Source organism: Microcebus murinus, chromosome 17, assembly GCF_040939455.1.
Source record: "Microcebus murinus isolate Inina chromosome 17, M.murinus_Inina_mat1.0, whole genome shotgun sequence".
Taxonomy (NCBI): domain Eukaryota; kingdom Metazoa; phylum Chordata; class Mammalia; order Primates; family Cheirogaleidae; genus Microcebus; species Microcebus murinus.
The window spans coordinates 28977101-29003050 of NC_134120.1; the positions used below are offsets into that span (position 1 = coordinate 28977101).

The 25950-nt window shown below is 33.9% G+C and overlaps 1 protein-coding gene across 1 annotated transcript in view; it reads right to left on the reverse strand.

Annotated features, from left to right (window-relative positions):
- PIK3C3 (phosphatidylinositol 3-kinase catalytic subunit type 3) overlaps positions 1–25950 on the reverse strand; it is a 116631-nt gene that overhangs the window by 12249 nt on the left and 78432 nt on the right. Inside the window, exons 17-23 of the mRNA XM_012790299.2 lie at positions 25161–25289; positions 24472–24541; positions 22393–22457; positions 21185–21269; positions 15657–15731; positions 8559–8727; positions 3854–3944 (exon numbers count right to left, since the gene is read on the reverse strand). Coding sequence (XP_012645753.1) covers positions 3854–3944; positions 8559–8727; positions 15657–15731; positions 21185–21269; positions 22393–22457; positions 24472–24541; positions 25161–25289 — 684 coding nt within the window. The remainder of the gene's footprint in view (positions 1–3853; positions 3945–8558; positions 8728–15656; positions 15732–21184; positions 21270–22392; positions 22458–24471; positions 24542–25160; positions 25290–25950) is intronic.

Sequence of the window (25950 nt, forward strand, 5' to 3'; positions counted from 1 at the left end):
GGTTACAAACTTGAAATCACATCCCTTGCTGTTCATTTTCAAAGGTAGACATCCCTTTGTGTTTGGGTTATTTCCTGGTGCCTCCAAATAGTGTTTTTTTTTTTATTTTTACCATATTTTAAAATTGTTCTATGATCTAAAAGAACAGGTAAGAACTAAAACTGTATTTTATTCTGCCTCATTTAGTTTTAACTGCCCAAGGCTAGGGTCTATATTCTGTTCTTACCAAAGTAGCAAGTTAGTGATTTACTAGGGAATACATATATTTTTTATCTCAAATGTTTGTAAGTTTCCTCCATTCACTAGTGCATTCTATAGAAGTTGACCAAGAAGTCTTGTTTCCATACCACAGGCTTATAAAATATCTCCTTTTAAAAAAAGCTGACTCACACCTTCTCAGTAAGGCATTTCCTGGTCAACAGATCTAAAATTTCTACCACTACCATCAACACATTTCATTTCCCTTTTATTTTTTTCCTCCATAATACTGAGCACACATCTCATAAGCAGTATACTTTACTTACTTTATCTTCTTTCTTGTCTAATTCCCTTTCTAGAAGGTAAGTTCCACGAGGGCAGGGAACTTGATTCTGTTTATTTCTATAACACAACACTGGGACAGTGCTTGACAGAGAGCAAACAGCTCAAAAAATATTGTTGAGGGAATAAAGTATAAAAATATTCACAAGAAAGATACACAAAACTGTAGGAGAACGATTACCCTTCAAATAGAGGAGTGCATGTGAGTAAAATTTAGCAATATTTATAGCATTTTATTCATTAATAAAAGAGGATCTAAAGCAAATAGGACAAAATGTTAACATTTATTATATATGGGCAGTGGGTAATGGATGTTTGTTACATGAGCATTTGTATTTTTATATGATTTATATATTTCATATAAATATTTACATTTATATAATATTATCCACTTGCTCATTATGCTTTAGTTATACTAGCACAATTTGCTTTTCTCAATATGTATTATTTGTATTAAATTTCCTGAAGAACTTTGTTATTAATGATTATCTTTGATGGATTAAAACAATTTTTGAGTCATCTTTTCATAGCACCAAATAATGAGTAGCACCCTAACCTACCTATTACTACCAGGCAAAGCAATTAATGTTTGTGATTGATGATTACATGTTTAAAATTTTGAACTTGTAAGGGAGAAAAGATTTCTCATCCATCACAAGGTTCATGGCTATGACTCCTATAACAAAAAACAGATTAACAAAAGAAAAGCATGCAGATTTATTTAATGTAAGTCTTATATAATATGGGGGTCTTCAAAATATGAAGACTCAAAGAATAGGGAAAAGTGTTTATTTTATGCTAAGTCTGATGAAGAAGTGGGTTGTAGAGAAACATCATTAGACAAAAAGGGGTATGATATAATGGGAACAAACTGTGGGGGTGGCGGGGGGGGGGGGGGAATTAGCAAGGCCTGTTTGTTCAGTTTCTTCTTGGCATCTCTGTGTGAGATTCCCCTCCTCTGAGCATAGGTCAGGACTTCTCTTGAATGAAAGTCTTAAAATCTACTTTAGAGGAAGCTCAGAGAATTGTTTTATGGCATCCTTAGGGGAGAATAGTGGGCAATGATCAGAGAGAAGACCTTCCTGCTTCTGCTATTTTCTCAAATGCCAAGGTGCCATATTGTGGGGTAGTATGTCCTGAACCCTGTCAATCCTATCTCACGTTTTTTAGCAATTGTGTTTTCTAACAAATAAACAAATCTGATTAACAAAAATGTCATATATTCCATACATAAGTTATCAGTTTCCAAAAAATTAAAAGTGTTACGTAGTAGCATGAGGTATGGAGACAGAAAACCATCATTGTGGTTTGTTATGACCACTCAATAATTTGATTAATCTGTATTTCTTTAAAGACTTCAGTCTCGAATGCATTACTGTTTTTCTAGCTGGCTTTGATTCATGAGGCCAAGGCAAAAATTTTCCAATTAGTAATGCTGTGAAGTAATGTTAACAATCATTATTTTATCCAAGTATAAAAATCTACTTCTAATTCTTGAAAAAAATCAACCAATATGAAACATAAATTGTAGCCTATTCCAGAATAACTTTCCAATATTATTATCACTTTAATGTCAAGTTTATGTTGCAATTGGTTACTTCACATTATTGAAATATAACACCAGAAAGCAAAGAAACCTTTTATGCAATACCCTTTGGGGAAAAAATATGGTGAATGCTTTTTAAAGGTTCACTTAATTGAAACTAGAGCAAACAGGTAGGGAGTACTAGTCTATAAGAAAGCTAACTAATAAACATGCTTTTTTCCCCCATAAAATGAATTGTTTCATTTTTTTAAAAGATAGTGCTATAAAGATAGCTGGTAACAAAAGGCAATTATTGTGATTTCCTAAAATAGAAAGATACGGAACAAAAGATCTAATAAGAACAACATAGCTTAGCTGACAGAAGAAATTATCTGACTCAGTTTGACAAACACTGTTATAGAACTTTCATAAATGACAATGATTTCTAAATGTGTGTAAAGTTAGGGAAAAGCGAATATATAACAGATATAAGATAAATGAGGTTAAAATAAAGAGCAAAACAGACCCTGACCCCAGTAGATACAAAGAGAGAGAGAGAGAGAGAGAGAGAGAGAGAGAGAGAGAGAGAGAGAGATAGAGAGAGAAAGAGAAAGAGAAAGAGAAAGAGAAAGAGAAAGAGAGAGAAAGCAACAATATTAAAAATCTGGTACAGCCATTGTTTATAGCTAAGAAAATTTTCATCAGTTATATTTCGTGATGGATAAACTTCAGTTCATAAAAAATAAAGTGACAGAAAAAAAAAAGACATTCTAAAAATTAGTGTGATAAGTAAATCTATTTCTTATTGGGAGAAAAAGAAATTTTTATTGAAACAGTGCTGGCTCCATAAAGAATAAATGGAATCCTGATAAGAGCATAATTTTCTTAAATGATTAAGTAATACAATATTTACATTAAAATCGCCTTCATTGCTTGCTAAAGATGTATAAAATTAGAAAAAAGAGATTAGTATCATTCATGTTCAATTCACAGGGTATCTAATAACATTCAGAGTCAGTTATAGTAGAACTTAGAGCTTTTTGATGCTAATTACTATTTTCAACCACCACAGGAACCATATCCCTGAGACTGCTTCTGCCTTGCAGTGCTCTTATACTTTCACAAGTTTAAAAAAACCTACACTTTCTATCTTTGAAGTTCAACATTAATAATCATAGTGACATTTAAGATCACCTTATATTCAGAAACAGCGGGCTGCAAAAAAGAAAAAACAAAAAAAAAAAAAAAAAAAAAAGATCACCTTATGTAACCTTTGGGTAAATACTTTACATATACCCACCCAATGAATAAAACAATAAAAAATTAATTCAGATAACAACCTTCAAATTCACTGCCCTTCCTCCTCTCTCTTGCTAGAACTCAAGGTAAGAAAGCTCTGAATAACTGTTCATCTACATGATGGCTTTCCTTTGTTCTTCTCTTTGTAGAATGAGTTAAAAAGCAGGTGTCTTATGATACTATAAGAAACTCCTGCAACAAAGTGCATGGATGGAAAGCACAGAGAGTAGTTGTTGTCTCCTATATGGCATTACATCTTTAGCATGCTTTGCCTGGGAGTGTCAGGAATCAAAACCTTTCAGGACATATAGCAAGGGTTGCAGGGGTAAGCTGTCTCTCCAGATTTGGACTGTGAAAAAATTATATTAAAAAATCTCTCTTAATTTTGGTTACTAGGGGCTGGGACAAGGGAAAAATGGATTGTTAAAATCCTAATATCTTTTATATATGCAAGGTAGACTGTGATATTTGAGGATATATAAAAATTACCTTTTTCACAGTTTTATCTGGTTCAAGAGCAATATCTGGAATGTTTGCATCAACCATCAAGGAAAATAAATTCAAAATCAGATTAGAATACCTAAAGAGCAGGAAAGAAAAAAAGAGCAATGAGTTAAAATTTTGCATTTCTTTCTTGTATTAAGAAAGTTTCTAGAAGTAGTGGTACTTGGATTTTTATGGTGATTGTTGTTACTTGAATGGAAAACAGAATGTGAAATTATTCATCAGCCATCTCTATGAAAAACAATTCTTGAAAAACTATCTTATTTTAGGGTCTTCATATAACACCATATTTAGATCTCATACTATGGAACAAACTGTTGGAGTAACCATCTAATCCCAGCATTCTTTTTGTCCTTTAGGAAGTATATTCTTTCTGGAAGGGGTCTGAAAGGAATCCACTTTAAATCTAATTAGCATTTTATAACAATGAAGATTTGCTTTTGCTAGATGATGACAACAATCTGGCTACCTTAAGACTACGTCAGTGTGTCATGGCTAAATGAATGAAAGTGAAATAATGTTATCCCATGAATCACTCCTAAGTATCTTCCAGATATCCCAACCATGATTTCAAGAACTACAGTGAATGGCCGGGATAAAAGTCATTCTAAATGAAGAAGAAAATAGCTAGTACTCTACTGCATTAAAAATGGGCAAAATAACTAAATAATATCATCTTTGGAGTATGCTAGTCTCTAAGGAATACTTAACAGTTTATCTTCACCAATCCTAAACTCTACTTTCCCCAAACAAGGAGAAGGAAGGAATGTTACTATTCTAAATGATCTCATTTACAAAGGTGGAGCCTTATGGTTAAAGATTTAAATAATCTACACTGGGTTTATTCCACCTCCTGCTCCAGAACACTTTTCACCTTACGTAGTTATGCTCTGGGTAGCCCCTTCCTATCATGCTAAAAATAGATTCAGGTTTGACCTTGAGAATGGATGTGAATAAAGGAATTCTAGCCATCTACCTGTCTATAAAAAACAAAAACACAAACTTATTTATAAGCTATTTAATACTTGAACTGTAATGTGATCAAACTTCTATAGAAAAATGATTATCCACATGAGTTTCAAATTACCTATTTTATCATCATTTCTGAATTTTATGTTGCCCATAAAAAGCAGGAAGAACTATAATGAAAATTTCTACCTTCATCAAATCAGGCCCTAACCCATTCACACTCTTAGGAAAAAAGTTATAATAGCTAAACAACTTTAACCTAGCTTTAAGTTACTGATTTCCTTGTAAAAATTGATACAAGCACACAGCTGTTATTTCATTTCTACTCAAATAATAATTGTATTTATTCAGCCAACAAATACATACTGAGTACTCACTACGAACACTGTTTTGGGCACTAAAAATATAGCAGTGAACTGCACAAATAAGATCTCTACATTCATGAAGTTTACATTCTGGGGGAGAGTGGAAACACACAATAAACTGATAAACATGATAATTTTATGTCTGGTTGATTGAGTAAAAGATTTTAAAAAGGAAAAAACAAGGAAATGGGTCAGAGGTTGATAGGGTAGGGAGAGAAAGAGCCATCTTAAGGAGGTATAATTTTATTTTATATGCAGGGAGAAGCAACTGAGTTTAAAGAGTAGAGTGACACATTTTGCACTTTTAAAAGCTCACACTGGCCATATTGTGGGGAATAAGAACAGAGGTAGGGAAACTACATCATAGACTTCCACATGGAAAATAAACAACATAGAGGCCATTAGGCTATATTTTGGAGATGAAATATATGGTACTTGCTGATAGCTTCAATGGAAGTGATGGAAGAGGGTAGAGGAACTGAATGTCACAAAGGATTTAGTCTAAGTAACAATGGGCACAAGTGTTACTCACCAAAATAGGAAAGGCTGAATGGAGGAGTAACAAGATTTTAGGCAGGGAATCAAGAATTCCAATTTAGACATGTAGAGTTTGAGATGCCTACTAGACTGCTAGTAGAGATGTCAGTTAGATATATCTCAGAGGAGGTATCAGGGCTGGTGGTATTAGTATGCAGCCATCAGCACTTGGATCTCACATAAAGTAAGATTACAGTAGGAATGAAAGTAGGAAAGCTTTCATTCCTACCTTCATCCTACTTCATTGTTAATTATACAGGTACACTGTTTCTTCCCATCTTGCCATGGGAGAATCTTTAGGAATCTACTATAGGGTAACACAGGGAGAATATAAGACTCAATTCTGAAAAGCATATATTAGAAGTTCTCAGACCTCACTGCCCACTAGATTCACCTGGGGAGTTTCTTAAATATACCAATGCCCAATCCCAGGCCAATTAAATATGTTGGGGCCCAGAACTATCCCCTAATGCTGCGGTTCCCAACCCCTCGGGCCACAGACTGTTACCAGTCAGTGGGCTGTTAGGGACTAGGCCACAGAGTTCCTAACATGGGTTAGGAAAAAATTATGTTTTCCTTGAACACTTAAGACATAAAATGTTTCAGTACTGTTGCCATGAGAGTTCAAAAATAAATGTGCCAGTTAATTACTGGTGTGATATCTACTGATTAATAAGAGACGATAACATACTTTGTAACATGAAAATCACCACATCATTAATTGTCTTCACATCTGCACAACTGTAACCATTCATAACTTAATTCAAAAGGGACTGCCCTGTTTATGTGCTATGATGTATTCAGGGGTTTCATGTTGAGGAAATTAATCAACAAAAATCATAAAAGAAGGTAGTTGGTCATACCTACGAAGCCTAATAATAAAAGTTAATAACCTTAGCTCCAAACAAGCTTTCAACTATTAGCTTAATTCTTATGTCCTAAAGGCAATTTTTTTAACCAACTGAACTATACTCTAAAATACAACATTAAAAGATATATTGATCAAAATATCAGGGTCCAGCTAAGCCTAACTGAAATACAGGGAAATTTTTTAAAATAAAAAGAAAACATTCTTCATTAAAACTTAGCATAAGATTATTTAGATTAATGTCTTTGTGATTTTTCTTTGTGGTGAGAAAGTTAACTTTGGCTCTCCATTAATAACCTGCCTGTTTTCTCATTCTACTGAATTGCTACTAATCCATTACCAATGACAGTTTATAAGGCACATTGTTTTCCTTCTGCTTTCACTAAGATAGAGCACCTTTGACGTTTCTTTAGCTATTGTTCCTTACCATCTTGTCTGCCACCTCACTAAGATCTCCATGGTTCAATCTAGTTTTTTATAGGCTTTAACTATTTTAACCCTTTGCACTCGGACTCGACACAGTTAGTGTCGGTAGCAGTAAGAGAAAAAAACAAGTGAGTGCAAAGGGTTAAATTAGAATTCTAAGATATTAAAATGGAACTCTCATCTCTCTAAAAGTGCTTTTGTATCACCAAGCAAATCGGAAGAGTGCTGACCTTCTCATTATTCTTTTTGTATTTCCGGAGGGTAAAACTGAGCCACCATTCTGCTACCCAAAGGATAAATAATGTGGCCATTTGTAAAATACATGCTATAGAGTTTGTGATACACGGACAAGACTGAGTTTACAATGAAGGCCTAATCTTTGTAAAAATGAAACCTGATTAATACAGGAAAGCCATTCTCCTGGGACCAGCAACATTAACATCACATGGGAACATGGCCCCACCCCAGATCTAAAGCAGAAATTCTGAGGGTTCTCATACAAATACTGAGAGTTCTCATATAATACACATAAAGAGTGCTCCAAGCACCATTTGAGTGATTGAGGTTGCTAAGATGGAGAAGACAGGGTCCACATGCACAGGCAACTCCCTATTGGTTATATTTTCACCTGTATGAGCAAGTAAATATGTCTCCTGGGCTGGGATTTTCTGCTGGACTAAGAAAATTCATTTTGCATACTAAGGTTGAAAATAGCATCAGAGTCAAATCATCCTGTCAATTTTGACTAATCATCAGAGCCATGTTCTGAATTTAACAAACATGACTTTTATTTTTTTTCCTGATGATGTATGATATTCAGTTCTATGTAAATCAGGATAAAGGAAGCAGAGATTTAGTAGCCTTGAAGAAAAACAAAGAAGAAATAGAGAAAAAACATTGTTTGTTGCAAGAATGACTGATGAGGTGTTTAAAAGAAGAAAAATATCATTTGTAACATTTACTTTAATCATTGAACAAACTTATAAATATTCCCAAAAAGTACCCAAAGTGGAAGCTGATAAAGGTGCTAAAGGATAGAAATAATTGATCTAGTATCACTCTAAGTTAAATCTTTGATTCTTTGATAAAGAAATGGGAGTCAGCTAGGTAGAAGGATGAGAACCCAGTATGGTGACTGGATCCTCCAGGACTGTCTTCAGGGAGATCTGAATGGCACTAAGTTCCTTAACCTTTTCTCTATCCCAGTACTGTCAAAGCACACCTTATTAAAATGATGTCAACTCAATGAGTTGGAAGCCTCCATATTTCCTAATCTTGTGTAATGCCAGCTTCCTAGTTGGTGGGATTTAGCAACAAGATAATTAGTGGGAAAGCAAGAAATGTTATGTTTTCTTTCTTTGATTCAAACTGCCTATCAAAATAGATATCAAATATATATTAGGAAATACTGCCTATGTCATTTGGAAAAAGACTGTTGCTAAAGAATGCATACATTGAACAATTCCTTCTCTTGCTGTATAAGATGAATTTACCAAAATTCTCTATATTAAGCAAATCAACTTACCTTCGAAGGTGGAGGAAAGCCGTGTAACACTGCTTACGGAACTCTTGGTACTGCTCGCTCTGTGTGCCCCCCATTCCTTCTACCATTTCTTTATTCAGCTTCATGGGAGGAGGAAGAGGCTTCGGATCCCGACCCAGAATATATCCAAAGTCTATGTGGAAGAGTTTGCCTGGATGTTGACAAGAAACTCATTTGTTTCCAGAATTATCTTAAAGAACTGGATAAGAGATATGTCACACACCTAGGGTCTTTTCATAAAGAATATTAGTTCATGATGAGCCTATTAAATTGTTTGATCATCTAACTCCAGGTTTGAGAAGGGCCTTCAAAGCATATTTTAGTTCATTTTAACTCACATTGAGATGAAACTATGCCTAAAAGCATCCCATAGTAATATTAATTTAAAAATTTAAATCCTATTTTTAGGTCTCCAGAATCAAAGACTGTCAAAGACTGTCAAAGCCTGGATAGCTTTTTTTTTTTTGAATTTGGTAACTTCAGTACTCACTGGAAAAGGATTATCTCCTAATCTCTTACAGTTCAAGGGGTATATGCTATCATTTTAATTTCTTATTATTTGGTGAAAAGCTCATCATCAACTTCTGTTGAGAATTTTATTGCCTTCAACTGGATATTTATCCTTTGTTCAACTAAGCACTTATTTTAGCGTTTTATTCTTATTCTGGAGTTCTCATTTATTTTCTATTAATACCTTGTTGGGTACACTAACCTAAAAGAGGTAAAGAGATGAGAAGGTCACAAAATTACAAGTATAATCTTTCCTCAGTTTTATTTAATTATTTAAATAATGTTTTACTATCAATATAATTCCTAATGATATTCTACATTTAAGCAGAAGACCAATTGATCAATCTTTGATATAAAATTGCTATCTCACGTGGTTTATTTAATAGGCTGCATGCTTTTAATAGAAAACCTAGTCCCAATTTTCGTTTCATTATAGGCATTACTGGAATTCCAATGTTGCCTTTGCATTATTGCTTGAAAATGAAGGGTATATTTCTATCCTTCTTGTAAGAAAACTCTCAAAGAATAGGATTACTACTTAATTATCAGGCATAAAAGATTTAGTATCTAACAAGGAAACCATTATTATGCCTTGCAAGTTCAAAAAGCCATGTATTTTGAAAAGAGGCTATTAATGTTTTAAGAAAATTCATCTTCATACATACTAAAGGGAATAGTTTTTTAAAAGTTAATATCTGTAAATGAAACTTGTACAGATTTTTAAAATGCACTTCATGAAATAAAAAATGTTTAATTAAGAAGTTCAGGGAATGTGGTCTTATTCAAATCTATCACCTTAAACAGTCAAGAGACAAAGTGTACACAAAATAAACCGGTTGTTGACTATAATTACCTTCTTTTGTCCCTGACTTGCCATATATAGGGAATAAGAGGTGCTAATTAAATTTTCCTATTATTTGCATAAGTGACATGAACTTATTTCTAAAACTGTAGCTCAAGGCATTTGTAGTTCTTGGATTAAAGAGTATAGTTACTGATGAAATTAATAGCATTTAATGGTACTGTTTCTAATTTCTACTTTGTGTATAGGTTAATAATGTGACCAATCTCAAAACTGTATTCGTTCCATATTTCACACTTCTGCTAACCCCCCTTCCCTTTGACTTTCTTCTGCTGTTCCCTATAAACCAAACTCTATTTTTTTTAAGATTCCATATAATCCCCAACTATAAAGTTTCTTCCCTGACATCCTATTCCACCGTGAGTTTCCCACTGTCTTCAACTTTTTGCTACACAACCTGGCATTTACCATTTTTGCACAAAATATCTTTTTTTCTTACGTTAATGTTTTATCTTTCCTGTTGCCCTACCACTAAACCTAGAAACAAAAGAAGGTGACATTCAACTATTTATTGTTACATATACTTTTGGAATTAAAGAGTCTTTTTATATCTAACTCGCACTGTTTCCAGTACTTACTATTTAAACCTTTATGAGATATTCAGTTAGAAGTATTTTCACTCATAGGCAAAGGCACAATAATAATGTAATATTTTTCAGTAACAGTTTTGAGTATCAAAGAACAATAAGACATAAAGGTGAAGGGGAGCTGGTGTGTGAAGAGATCACATGGCAAAAGAATGGAAGCAAGAGAATAGGTGCCAGGCTCTTTGTAACAACCAGCTCTCCTGGGAACAAATACAGTGAGAACTCACTCATTACCAAGAGGATAGCATTAAGCCATTCATGAAGGATCTGCTCCCATGATCCATTTGGTGCTCCCCCATCTCCCATTAGGCCCCACCTCCAACACTGGGAATCAAATTTTAACATGAGATTTGGAGAAGTCAAATATCCAAAGTACAGCAGGCAGGAAAAAAAATTTTTGAAATATTATAAATATTTTCTTATCTCTAACATTATGAGTCCAAGTAAAAACTAAATAAGCAAAAAAAAGGAAGGCATTCTCATCTCCTAGTGGTAAAGCAAACAAACAAAACCTAATAGCTAACCTTTAAGGAATGTTTACTAGGTGCTCAATACCAAGCAAATGCCTATCGTATCTCATTAAATTCTTACACCACCACCAGGAAAGAGGTTCTATTATTATTTTTATATGCAGAAGAAGAGACTGAGTCAAGTATATCAGGTAACTTACCCAATGTCACCCAGAGGGGAAAAGGGCAAATTAACCCCCAAATTTGACTTTAGAGCCTTACATGTTATTAATAACTGCCATACAAGACTGTTTATTCCTCAGACTCTAAAAATGTGAATCAATTTTACATAAAATTAAAGAATAATAAAGAAGATCAGGATACGAGGTGTATTAAAAATCTAATTAGGATAACAATATGAACAACTGTTTTTCTTTACTTTGAGCTTTCTGATAAAGGGTCCAAAGTGCATTACTATGAAGTGCCATATGAAGTGCCAAGATAGAAAAAAAGCCACTACTCCTCTTACAGATGGATAATTCAGAATTAGAACGGCCAGCCTTAGGACCTACAACTAATTTTTCATTTGGTACAGACATCAGCTCCCTGTTTTCATTTATGAATATTTTTCAGTTATATACATATTAATTTTACATATGAATTCTATTTTAAACTGTGTTTACCATAAGCAATGAACACATTTTTCAGTTATACTGGCCTTCCTTTTTTCTAAAATTCTCAAAAATAAAAACAAAACTTAAACTTTTCTCCAAAGAGTTGAGATAAACCTAAACCATATTTCATTTGACTCCTGCCACAATTGATTACCCTAAAAAAGCTTCTTAAAGCTTCCTATGAGGACAATTACTCTGGGGGAAAAAATGTATTTTTTAATCCTGTACCACAGCTCAAATTTTGTAACTTCTTGCCCAAAGAATCTATAGTAATACACTATTAAGTGAAATATCATTCATCCCAAATTTCAAGAAAGCACTGTTATAACTGATTCTATGACAATACACTAACAAAAGAAATTTCCTTACTTTTTACATTTATGGTGGATACACAGTGCCCTCTGCTGCTTAAGTAGAGGAAGCTTCAACCAAGCTAAAAGTATCAAAGCAAAATAAAGCATGGGCAAAAAAATATTTCTGGGAAATCTATAATTGAGACTCATATTTTGCATTTCAGCACATTACCTCTGTATAAATTTTGACATTCTCTATATGCAGTGAATAATTTTCTTTCACACACACCTGGATTCTTAACCGGATCATTTTCTATCTCATCTATATTTACAGGGTGAATAGTTTGTTAGGGGCAGGTCTCCAAAAGACACAAGTGAAATGAAATCTGGGTGTTTCCTTCTTCTGCTCTATCCCTCATACCAGGAAACTGGATGCTAATGATACAGTGTAAGTCTATTATAATTTAAAACTACTTTAATCTAAAGCAGAGACACAGACTTTAAATCTGCACAGGCTAGCAAACAAGAACAGAAGACAGAGGTGTTTTATTTTGCAGAATGGGAGAAATGTTACTTGATATATTAAAAAATGCTCCATCAGCCATTAAGAGATTGACAGTTATGTAAGAAAATATAAAATTCTCAAATTGCAGGCATAATGGGACCAAAATAAACAACAGAAGATGCTTCATGATAGTTGAGGCAGTTTTAACTAAAAGTACTGAAATATATTTCCTACAATGAACTACATTCTAAATATATTTTGCCTAAACTGTAAAAAGTCTATTTATAACATATATAGAATTAATATAACTTGAAACTTCTTTGAAATATGACTATCAGTAAAGACTATCAGAAAAAGATGGCTAAAGACACAAAAAATCTGAAATTATTATAAATTGCTAAAAGTTGAGGAATATATTATACTTCTATTTGTTTTGACATACTCAGTCTCTACTTACATAATCTGATTTCTCTCAAACTAAACCTAAAAATTTGAAAGCACTCATCCTATTAAGGAAGATTTAAAATGCTAAGTGTATAATGTAACTGGATGAAACAATTACAGAGCAATTAAAAAATGAACTGCCATTTTAATAGAAAAAAAAGTGCCCCTTATCTAGCACACTTTAAAGTAAATATCTGTGTTTTAAAATGCAAATTTGGAGCACCCTCTAGTGGAAAACTGGTAATGAGATGCTTAAAGCCTGTGTTTCAGAAATTTTATTCAATTTTCATAAAATAAGTAATTGAGACCTAGGTCAAAAACAGTAAATTAGGTAGACTCCTCTTTCTAAATCTTATTCTTAAATACCCCTATCAACACATACAGATGCACACATAAGAGAGAGCACTTCTCAAAGTTCAACAGAAAAAAAGGTCTGTTGGCCAGGCGCGGTGGCTCACGCCTGTAATCCTAGCACTCTAGGAGGCAAAGGTGGGCGGATTGCTCGAGGTCAGGAGTTCAAAACCAGCCTGAGCAAGACCTCGTCTCTATCAAAATATAGAAAGAAATTAATTGACAAACTAAAAATATATATACAAAAAAAATTAGCCGGGCATGGTGGCGCATGCCTGTAGTCCCAGCTACTAGGGAGGCTGAGGCAGTAGGATCGCTGAGCCCCGGAGACTGAGGTTGCTGTGAGCCAGGCTGACGCCACGGCACTCACTCTAGCCTGGGCAAGAAAGTGAGACTCTGTCTCAAAAAAAAAAAAAGGTCTGTTATATTATCTGATTGTTTATCAATTTCCGAAAGAAGAATCAAGTAGAATCTGTGAACATAGTATTACAGATGTAATACTGCTCCATATATCAGAGAATTCCATTTTGGGTATAAAATGATTATAGTCTGGAAACAAATGGAATCACTTTGGTAGCCTGATTCTTATGGTTAAAAGATTTAACCAAAAACAAGAGCTAATGAAAACACCACATGAAAGCTTACAAATTATAACTGTCCTCAAACACACCGTAACATTTTTAAATATCCTTTGCTAAATTAGCCAAGAATTTTCATGACAATCTGATTATATTCCTTCAGTCTCGGTTATTAAAGGGATTGCCTGACTTTGACACACACGATACCACACATGCAAATTCTACCGCAGATGATTTTTCACATGTAATAATTAAAAATTAAATATGTAAAATTCCATATTTGTAAACTCATAGGGTTATTATATTAATAATCAAACTACATTTTGTGTATTATGTTAAATTCTGGCTATAACAGTTTAGAGAAATACTAATGAAACAGAAAATGTCTTGATCTGAGAAACCAATGTAAAGAGTAATGTGTAAATCTATTTTTTGCAGAAAGCTAAAGAAACTAGGATTATTTAGCCCAGAGAAGAAAAGGTTACATGGAAGAGCACAAATATTTATTCATCATTAATTCAACATTGATTTCCTGAACACTTTAGCAGGTGTTATTCAAGGCTCTGGAGGCATGGTGGTAACCTGGATGGACAAGTCCCTGTTTCTATTGAACTCGCATCCTGAATAGGAGAAGATGATCGTAAGAAGTCAATGAGCTCTATGAGGGCAAGGATTTCTGTCTGTTCTGTTTACTTCGGTATCCCCAGCATCTAGTAGGTGCTCAACAAATACTGGTTGAATTCATCAAAAGAGGTAACTTCAGCTAGTGAAAAGTGCTACACAGAAAACAAAACAGGGTAATAAGCAGAAAATAATGAAGGAAGAGGCAAATATGTTGTTACAGATCAGAGAGCCAGAAAAAGCTTCTTTAAGGAAATATCATTATAACTTAGACTTAGTAACTAAAGTCAGCCTTACAAAGACCTGGATAAAGTACTTTCTACAAAGAGAAAATAACAAGGGCACTTGCCTGAGACAGGAGTAGTTTGACATTCAGACAGAATACCAGCATGGACAAGTGACAGGATCATAGTAAAGAGTTCAGATTTTAGGCCAAATATGTCAGTGGTTTCAAAGGGGGTGAAAGCAGTGGAAATGAAGACAATGGGCGACTTCATGATCTATTTTGGAGATGAGGCATAAATAAAATTTGTCAATAGGTTCAATATGTGACACAAGGCCAACTAATGTATTAAGACTGACTTCCAGGTCTAGGGCTTGAACAACTGTGGATGACAATGCTATGTACTGAATCCTGAAAATGAGGTGAGGCGCAGGTTTTAATCAGGGAGTAGAGGAAGAAGACCATGTTTACACAACTAATATAATAAGGATATTTCAACTTGAATTTAATGAAATGGACTGAGGTGGAGAGCTGTAAGTTTGGAAGCTGTTTGCATAGAGATGGCATTTAAAGACAAAGGTCTAAAGAGTTGTCAGGAAGAAAGGGGATGAGAACAATAATTCCATGAAACTCCAAGGGGAAAAGCAAATAATTAAGTGAGTTAAGCACAGTCTGCAAGAGAAAGGACACTCTAACAATCTAACTAGAACTATATAGTACAAGACTGAGCTACCTGCACACATTATAGGCTTTCCACGACAGAGACATTTCAAGTACAGAACCAAGGGTAAGTTGACCATCTGTAGGATTGCTACTAAAGTGATTCTTGTAAGGGTGTTTCCCTAAATGTCCTTTCATGATACCATTTCAAGGGACTCTTAAGACTTTCCGATTTATCTTATATAATTTAATTTGTTAATTAGTAGATTCCAGAGTAAAAAATCTGGCATACAGAATGTATGTCTGCTAGTTGCCATTGTTACCTGTTTTCGTTAGCAAAAGGTTATCCAGGTGCCTGTCTCCAACTCCAAGTATGTACGTAATCACGCAATATCCAGCTGCAGTAACAGAAAAAAAAATTGTGAAAAACACATGCAAACCAAGTTATATATTCCACTGCATATAAAAGTAGTTTGTGCTATTTTAATTTCAATTTGCTTTCTACTATCTTTGATTTCTCATCTAAATTCTCAAATTTACAATCTTCTTTGACTCTACGAAGAATTTATCATTTGAAACTCAAAAGAAATTACTATTTGCAACAGAAAAAATATCTTGTAGAATTTTGTCGAATTATAAAAGTCACTTGTATCAGAAATCAAATTAAGTTTCAGGAACCTTAATTATAACATGTGGCTACCATTTCCAATTTTGAATTGGACACATGTTAAAGATAACATTAAAAAAGAACTATCTACAGAAGTACACATAATAAAGTCAACCATCAACATTTCCATAACTCATAACCATGTTATCTACTAGATAAACAGAAATAAATGAAGGATTTTAAAAAAAAAGTCTGCAGAGAAACAATCTTGACGTACCAGCACACAGAAAATCAAATACATTCATTTGAGTGGTAAAGGGAATTATGAAGTTCACATAATAATCTAGTTCAACCTCTGTGGAAAGCAATATGGAGATACCTTAAAGCGATACAAGTGAATCTACCATTTGATCCAGCAATCCCATTGCTGGGCATCTACCCAAATGATCCAGTGACACTCTACAAAAAAGACACCTGCACTCGAATGTTTATAGCAGCACAATTCATAATTGCAAGGCTGTGGAAACAGCCCAAGTGCCCATCAATCCAAGAATGGATTAATAAAATGTGGTATATGTATACCATGGAGTACTATTCAGCTCTAAGAAACAATGGTGATATAGCACATCTTATATTTTCCTGGTTAGAGCTGGAACCCATACTACTAAGTGAAGTATCCCAAGAATGGAAAAACAAGCACCAGATATATTCTCCAGCAAACTGGTATTAACTGAGTAGCACCTAAGTGGACACATAGGTACTACAGTAATAGGGTATTGGGCAGGTGGGAGGGGGCGGGTATACACATACATGAGTGAGATGTGCACCATCTGGGGGATGGTCATGATGGAGACTCAGACTTTTGGGGGGAGGGGGGGAAATGGGCATTTATTGAAACCTTGAAATCTGTACCACCATAATATGCCAAAATAAAAAAAAATTTAAAAAATTAAAAAAAATAATCTAAAATATTAAGACAAATTATATGATCAAGGCTAGAGGCAGAGTTCATTGGCTCCACTTTTATTCTATCTGTCTCTTCTAAAAAAGTCTAGAAACCTAGCATTTATTGAAACTACTCAAACAGAATGTACCAAATAACACCTTTTTGTAGCTTATTTTTTTCCCACTATGTTTATTTCTCCAATTAGTAGCCTGACAACAAATATAATTTGTAAACATATAAAACTATAATAGTATTAACAAAAATATGTTTATTTCAGCCCATATATAGAAACAAGATTGGACTACCTGTTAATAGCCAAATTAGCCCTGTTCAAATTCAATAATCATTAAGTTTCACTTTACTCAGATTCTGTAGGCCATTCCAGAAGTCCAAAAGCAACTTGAGCAATACTATCATCATTAGACAAATCATTAATTCATTAATAATAATCAGTTACAATGTACTGAAGGCTAGGCTTTTAGCTGGCATATCACATTCATCATCTCTAGCCCTTTTAATGATGCCAGTTAAATATTATAACCATTCTTCAAATGAGAAACCTCAGGCTCCAGGAATTAATGGGATTGTCCAAGGTCGTTGGGCTGAGGTGTGAAACCAATATGAAATGCAAGAAAATGCAGTTGCATGGAGAGCATTTTTAAAGAGGAGGCTGATTCAGCTGAGAGATTAACCCATTAGGTCTTTCTCCTTCCTGGCTACATTGCAAACATGATGAGCATGGTTGCAACAGTCATTTGGGATCATAAGGAAAATGCCAAGAGAACCACAGAGACTTTGGCCTGCCCCAACCACCTTAAGCAGCTGAAGCAACAGTAATCCCTTATACCTGGTCTTGTTACAAAAAGAAAATAAACTCTAATATGTTTTAACCATCATAGTTAGATTATGTTAAACACAGCTGAGTGCAATTGCTAACACATTTAGTGGTCTACTGGGGAGGACTTGAGAGGCACCTAGATGAAAGTAGAGCAGACTGCAGTTTGAGGGCCAAATCTGGTCCCCTTCAGTTTTTGTAAAGTTTATTGGAACACAGAGACATGGTTCATTTACATATTGTCTTGAGCACTGCAATGGCAGGGTTGAATAATTACAAGAGGCCATCTGACATGAAAAGCCTACTTGCAAAACTATAGGAAAAAATTTTGCAGATCCTTGGTCTACATTGCTACACAAAATGTGATCCACAGGTTGGGGTATCACTATCACCTAAAAGCTTGTTATGTAAACTCACAAGCTTTACCTCAGTCCTACTGAATCAGCATGTCTAGGGGCAGTAGCCACAAGTCCATTTTAACAAGCTTTCAAAGAAAGTTATCGCAAACCAAAGTTTGAGAAGTCTGCTTCAGTGTTTTAATGTACATAAGAATCACCTGGGAATCTTGTTAAAATGCAGATTCTGATCAAAACATCAGGGCAAGGCCTGGATCCTGTAATATAAACAAGCTCCCAGGTGAAGCCAACGCTGCTGGTCTATAGATCACACTTGGAGTAGCACTGCTCTAAAACTGCTGTAAAATATGCACTTCCACAAATGACAAAAGGCTCCCCTTTGAAAACCTATTAAATGACTTACTAAGGGATATTAAATTTGAATTCATAAAGAGAAATTCCGTACAATACACTGAGAACACAGTAGAACTTAGTACACTTAGCTAGATTTCACTTAGAAATCTAGCTGCCACTCAACAGCACAGAACTACTGATAATGTAAATAGAAAGTGGAAACTCCTGCAATTTTCAAAAAGAACATCACTGTGTAATATTGGTGCAGTTGAGTTGTTCAATATAGAACTACTTAGTATTCTTGTTTTTTTTTTAAATTATAAATTACAATTAGTTTAGCTGTATCACTATTTACTTTGTTTCAAGTTGTTTAGCTATCCCTACAAAATACAGCAAGTGTTTTTGGCCTAAAATTTTAATGTAAGAATTCACATATCATTGGCTATCGTTACAGAATAAAGCAAACTATTTGTATAAACTACTTCTCCTCATCAAATTTGCTTTTACAGTGATATTTTGTTGTTACATGGAAAGGGGAAATGTATGAGATGAGAATCTTTTTACCCTTTCATGGGTTTCATAGTCAAGTGAGGTAGCATATGATTTTCTCTCTTCATATATGTATGTGTATGTGTGTGTGTGTGCGTGCGCATGTGTGCGTGTATACACATATGACCACATTTAATGGTGAAGATAAAAATTAAGAATTTAGAACTTTTCAGTAAAGTGTCAATACTTACAGCATACTTCAAACATAGGATACATGGGGTGGGGGGCAGGGAAAGGACACTTGAGGCAAGAGTGGGATGATTTCCAGAAATGTTAAGGAGATAAATAATACTCAGCATGACTTGAGATACTCCAGAATAAATTTATTAGAGAATTTTTAGGCAACTGAAGTTATTCTTTATACAATGGAAATGCTATACTCGTCCAAAAAAATCTTGTCAAAATGATGTTGTTAGTTTTCTGACTCCAAGTATGATAAGCAACATCTTGAAATTAGTTTCATAAAACTGTGACTTAAACTAAAATACAGAAAAACAGATGACTAAATGATCCTATTTCCTTTCACTTAATAAAGATATGTGTGTGAGAATAATCAGTATTCCCACATTTACTTGTATGATACAGACTTGACATCAAAATTATTATCACTTTCTTCTTCTAACACCTTGCCAAAAAACTAAAACTACTTTCTATAGTGAAAGTTACATAAACATTTGTATGACAATGTCCAACAATCAGATTGTGGTGCAAATCAGCAACTTTATTAAGTACTGAATCCTCTAATGAAAAATTCAAATAATGGCTTTCATCCTCCAACATTACCTAGGCTGCTACCAAACTCAATGAAACACAACAGATTATTTTGTAACACAGCAAGACATACAGAAAAAAAGAAGTCTACTCAAGATGAAGAGAAGGGCTGCCATCAAATCAGTTACTGAGGGATGAATGAATGTGTAATGTTGGGAAACGAGAGAGGAATAAGATCTAATTTGAATTTAACTGTCCAATAGGTATGATAATTTAAATTGCTATTTCTTTCCACATGAAAAAGCTAGTCATATTTTCAATAGCTCTTGGGGAAAAATGGACCATTATATAAAAGACATGATGCTATGACACTTAAGCATGTTCCTATAACATAGTGTTCTGATAATTTTACTAAGCAGGATTTTCAAATTTTAGTCAATATTTACAGAGTATGTATACGTAGGTATTTCAAGTGGAAAAAGTTAAAATTCCTTTATAAACAGATTTATGACCAAAAAAAGTTTACAGTAACCATTCTGAAAGTCAAATAAGGAGATGAAAGATAATTATTTCAGAGCATGCAAACACTACATGTAATAAATAATACTAGGTGTGGTGTGTTAAAGATGGCCACAGATTCTTTGACACACTTTTCATCCAGAAGTTGGGTCTATATCCTGTCCCTCAAATCCAGGCAGGCTCCATGACTGCTCTGATTAACAGAATATGACAGAAGTGATATCGTACTGCTTCCCAGCTCAGGCCTTCAGAAAGCAACATTTTCTATTTCCTTACTCTTGGAATCTATCTCTGAGAAGCCCACGCCACAGAGAGGGCATGTATGGGTGATTCAATTGACAAATCTACCTAAAAGACAGTGTAAATACCAGTCATGTGAGTGATCTACCTTGGGTATTGAGTCTTTAAATGATCTGTAATTTTTTTTGATCATAGAAAACACAGACTTGAAGGTATGAGAAAAACAGAAAAGAGGAGAAATAGGGGAAAGGAAGAAAGGAAAGCAGGAAGGGAGGGAGGGAAAAGAGAAATAAATACAGAGTAAGAAGGCAAGGGGAAACATTTTCTTTTAAGGCTTCAGTGTTTTTTAGTCTTTAAATCTAAATATATTGTACATGATCACATTTATGAGCAAACTTAGTTATCTGATTATCTCTGGCTGGGACTTTTCCCATGGTCTACTTAGCTGTAGTTACTCAAAAACAGAGACAATCTAGAGGAAAATTAACAGCTTCTAGGAAGAGATAACTTGTAAATATAAAATAGTTTAGGATTACAAAGATAATTCATTAAAGACTAAATGGAATTTATACCTTGCTACTACTATTACGTCAAAGCATTAATGACTTCTTTTATCAACAATTTATCTTTCACTCTTCTTATGGAGCATTTAAATCTTAACATGTTTTAAGTGCGTCTGCATATGGTAATATCAGGATGGCCTGCTTTTCTTTATTGAAAGATATCAATGGAAAGTAATAGCTTGAAAAACTTACCACAGCTTTTAACATAAGTGTCCATGACCTCAGCACTAATCCCATTTGGCCCATTCTCACTTGGTGCATATTTTCTAAAAAAGTTCTGAAATGACATTATTTACATGTTTAAGAAATCAGTACAATTAAACAAATTAGTCATTTTAAAATTACATATAATGACCAACAAGTGTCTGGTTTAAAACTTAATAATAAAAATACAATAAGAGAGCCCATTGCAGTGGCTGATGCCTATAATTTCAGCACTTTGGGAGTCCACTGCAGGATACTTACTTGAGGCTGGGAGTATGAGACCAGCCTGGGCAACAAAGCAAGACTCCGTCTCTATAAAAAATTATCTGAGTGTGATGCATGCCTATATTACTAGCTACTCAGGAGCCTGAGATGGGAGGTTACAGTGAGCTATGATCGGAGCCACAGCCCTGATCATAGTCTGGGCAGCAAAGTGAGACCCTGTCTCTGAATGAATGCATGAATGAATGAAGGAATATATATTATATACATTTAATATATTAATTATTAATGTATAATATATACAATTATTAATGTATATTAATGTATAATATATACAATTATATATTATATACATTTTTCTTACACAGAGAAAAAGGAGAATTATAGATAAAAAATAACAAAATAAACCATTCAGATGCGACAAGAACTAATCCATATATTTAAAGTGTTAGAAAATTTCAAAGATATACATTGCTTTATTCCAAGAGCAACACATCTTTTCTTGTATTGAAGGGGAGCAAGAGATTGGAGATAGAAAACAGGGGCCATAAAAAAAACTGTACAAAAGATGTACAAGAATATCACTATAGCATTGTTCTGAATAACAACAGGAATTGAAATAATCAAAATGTCCACCAATTAATGGTCAAATAAATTATAATATTTTCATACTTTGAAAAATAATGCAGCCATAAACCAACACATTTTTCATTTGTTCACCAATTAACTCCTAATCTTCTATTATGTGCCATGTATGTAATATGCTCATTCAAGGAATTGAGCATCTATATGTACTAACATAGAAGAATTTCCTACTATAAACAATGTTTTCTTCTGAAGAAGGGGGAAGAAAACTTGAATAAAGAAGGATAATTAAAACGACTTTCATTCTTAACTCCATATACTTTTTTTATAAAGATTGACTTTATCATACGAATATATTTATGAATTTTATCTTTAAAATGACACCATACCTGAATGCTTCCCTCTGTATCAAGAACTTCAGCAACAGGAACTGACTGGATAAACTGCATGAAACCTACACAGAAATGAATTCACTGAATTAAGCATAGCTAATGGTTAAGAAATAAAAACAAAGATTCTTCTAAGAGTCATCTTAATCTATAAATGTAAATCCATATATGAACAACTTAAAAAGGTCTATAAACACTATATTAAATTTATACTGGCATTTATGTCCTAGTAACTAAAGGAAAACTTTTTAAAAATTAAGCTGATTTAATCTGTATGTTTCTCTAGGCTAATTTCTATTACAGAACTCAAGGGACACAAAGTAATAGACTAAGTTTCTTAAATCTAGCATCAAAAATTTCTTCTTTTTGTAGTTTTATAACATATACCATTTAAAAGTATTCCAAATTTAAAATCACTCTAAGAAATCTGGGATTGCAGAACATAATCCCTGAACCCTATGTTATGTATGTAAGTCCATCAACTCCTTTTGTCTAATACTCCATTTTCTGTCACTTCCTGGAAATGATATGAGAGATAAGCATAAATCCCTTAAACTAACAAAAAGAAGAAAAAGGGGAGACTATGTGAGAGAATGAGGAAAGGTCAATCTGGCAAATCTGAGAACCAGAACAGGAGGGTAAAACAACAAATATATAGATATAGATATATAAAGTTGAATGAAGGAAATATTATTTCAGGGTCATAAATAATCATGATCTGGTTCTGGTGAGCCTTACATTATAATTTGCATGTAAATTAGGAGATTATATACCCCTTTGGAGTAAGAAATGTCTCATTTATATCACAAATACAGAATAGTCTGGATTAATTCATTTAACAAGTATTTATTGTTTTTCTACTATGTAGCAAGAACTTTGCCAAGTAAGCAAAAATAGATCCTTGACCTTGTCTACACACATCGTAAAGCTTACAATATTTATTGGGATAAATACTATGATTGAAAGGGTACTATGAAAGGGAATAGTGTAGGAAGACTTGAGTTATAGTAGGGATCAAAGGACATCTGACATTTGAGCCATGGTTTCAAGCATAATAAAGTTAATAGGTAAAGCTATGGATGACAGCATAAGTAAAGGCCTTGAGGCTGAAAACAGCATGGGACCTTAGAGAAAACAGAGGTAGCCAGTGTAGCTAAAGCCTAGGAAGCAGGGGAAAGTGGCAAAAGAGGCATGAGAGATAGGTACCAGGGTGTATCACGCTGTGTAAGAATTTAGAAGCTAGGTAAAGACCTTTGGTCTTTGTCCAAAAAGAAAATGTAAGCTAGTAAATAAATTTATGCAAGACAGTAAAGAAGCATATTTGCACTTTAAAAAAGATCATTCTGAGGAGAAAATAAAAAAGAATAGTTAAACCATCAAAAAGATTTGGGAGTAGCCAGGGAAAAGACAGAAAATCTAAAATAGGTATTTTGTTTCTCCAAGACAACTACTGTAACTACCGGTATAAATCTCTAAGAGTAACAAGACTGGGATTAAAATATGCATTACACCAGAATTCCTAGAGAATCTTCCACCAAACTTCAAGAGGTTATTCAGTCTCAGAAAGACTGAGATGCCTGAGGTGTGCATACATACACACACCCCCGCCCCCACAAACTCAGTTGAAATATATAAAACAGAACTTAGTTGATATCATTTGCTGAGTGACTTTTAAAAGCAGAGCACAGTACAAAGCCTTTCTGGGTCATGGTAACTCTTAAAATGACAATTTAGGACACAAATTACCATGTAAGAAACTACTGTGATTTTAAACCAGTTTGAATGCAAAAACATACATTTATAAAAATTATTATTTTTTCTGAATATGCCATTTTATGATGAAGGAAGGATGGGAGCAAGGGAGGAAGGAAGGAAGGAGAGCAATAAGGGGAGGGAAGAAAGGAAAGGGAGAGAAGAAAAAAAAAGGGAGAGGAGGGAGGGAGGGAGGCAGGCCAGCCCAACTGGACTTCAGGCACAAGTAAGTTCAATCTCTAACATTCTTAACAATTTCCAAATAAAAAAAGAGACCTATAATTATTGGACACTGAAATAAGCAGTCATGATGTAAAATAAACTCACCGTGTTTTGTACTAGTGGCTAATACCTTATAAGGTGTCAATTTCAAATCCAGATTTTCTTTCCGTAACAGCTTTTGAACAAAAGATAAAATATATTAACTAAATGTAAAGATGGTTTAGAAAAGTTTGTGGGCAAATATTATAGCAGTTTAACATAATATAGATTTAGGAGGTAAACATAAATTAAATTTAATTTAATTAATTTAACTTTGATCATCAAAATTAAATTTATTAGCCACTTACATGATGGTAAACAAAATTTTTGATCTACTCTAAATCTGTCAGTTTTCAATGAACAGTAGAGTCCCTCCTACCACTTTATGCAGTTCTTTTAATACATAAAATACTTTGAAACTTAGAAAAAAGGAAATGAGGGCAATATACTTTTAAAACCAGGGTCAGGAATGGCAATTTAAATATAAGTAAGTAAGTAAATAAATACATACATACATACATAAAATAGCCTAACAAAAAAATTACTAAATCTGACATTGAGAGAACTCAATTTAGAAAACAAAACCATTCTGAAGTGTACAAAAACAATTAAACTTATTCAAGTGGAGATTGTTGAACTTCCTAGGATTATACTTGAATGTTACAAATACTTCTGTGTCTGTCAATGGCATATGTACCAAACCATAGTTTTCTAAAATTAAATAATATTCCCCATCACTATGAAGTTATGTTCACCTTGTCCATGAGTGAAATGATTTGAAGAATAAGTTGATCTTGGCGTAAATCATCTCCATGCTTAAATATAACTGGATATTTGCCTCCATCTTCTGTCTTAAAGAACAGCTGTGCAGGCATAAGGGCACTCTGGAAAATAAAAATATTGTTTTCCAATTTGGATATAAATTAATGCAAAAGATTTGCCATACATAGAAGAAAATGTTGATATAGAAGATAAACACACAGGTAAACAGGACCTAAAAAATACAAGTTGGGCTGTCAGTGAGATACATTAGGGGGCCCTGGAGAGAACAACGAACTTGCAACTTGCTAGTAATCAGAAAATTACATGGTGGAGACAACACATGCTCTGAAATCAGGCATGAATATGAATTCAGGCTCTGCTAGGAGTAGCTGGATGATCTTATGCATATTCTTTAACTTGTTTCCTCACCTGCAAAATAAAGTTAATACCTCTTCTGCAGAGATGTTAAGGCAATCAGAAACTGCAGGCAATTTCTGATCCTGTGTATCAGTCCATAACATGCAGTAAGGTTATGTATTGCTTCATGAAACTTATGTTTCAGCTGTATAAACTGGGCTGCAACCAACTGCCTTGAAACATAACTCTTCAAAAATATGAACTATTTTCTACTACAATTATACTCCTTTTTATATAAATTATTGTTCTATGAGCAACGACTACATGCAAAGTAATGTTCAATGCAACTTATGCCCCTTCACCACTAGAATCACAAAACCCCAAAATCCATGTTTCACAGAATCTTTCAGCATGATGCCCACAAAG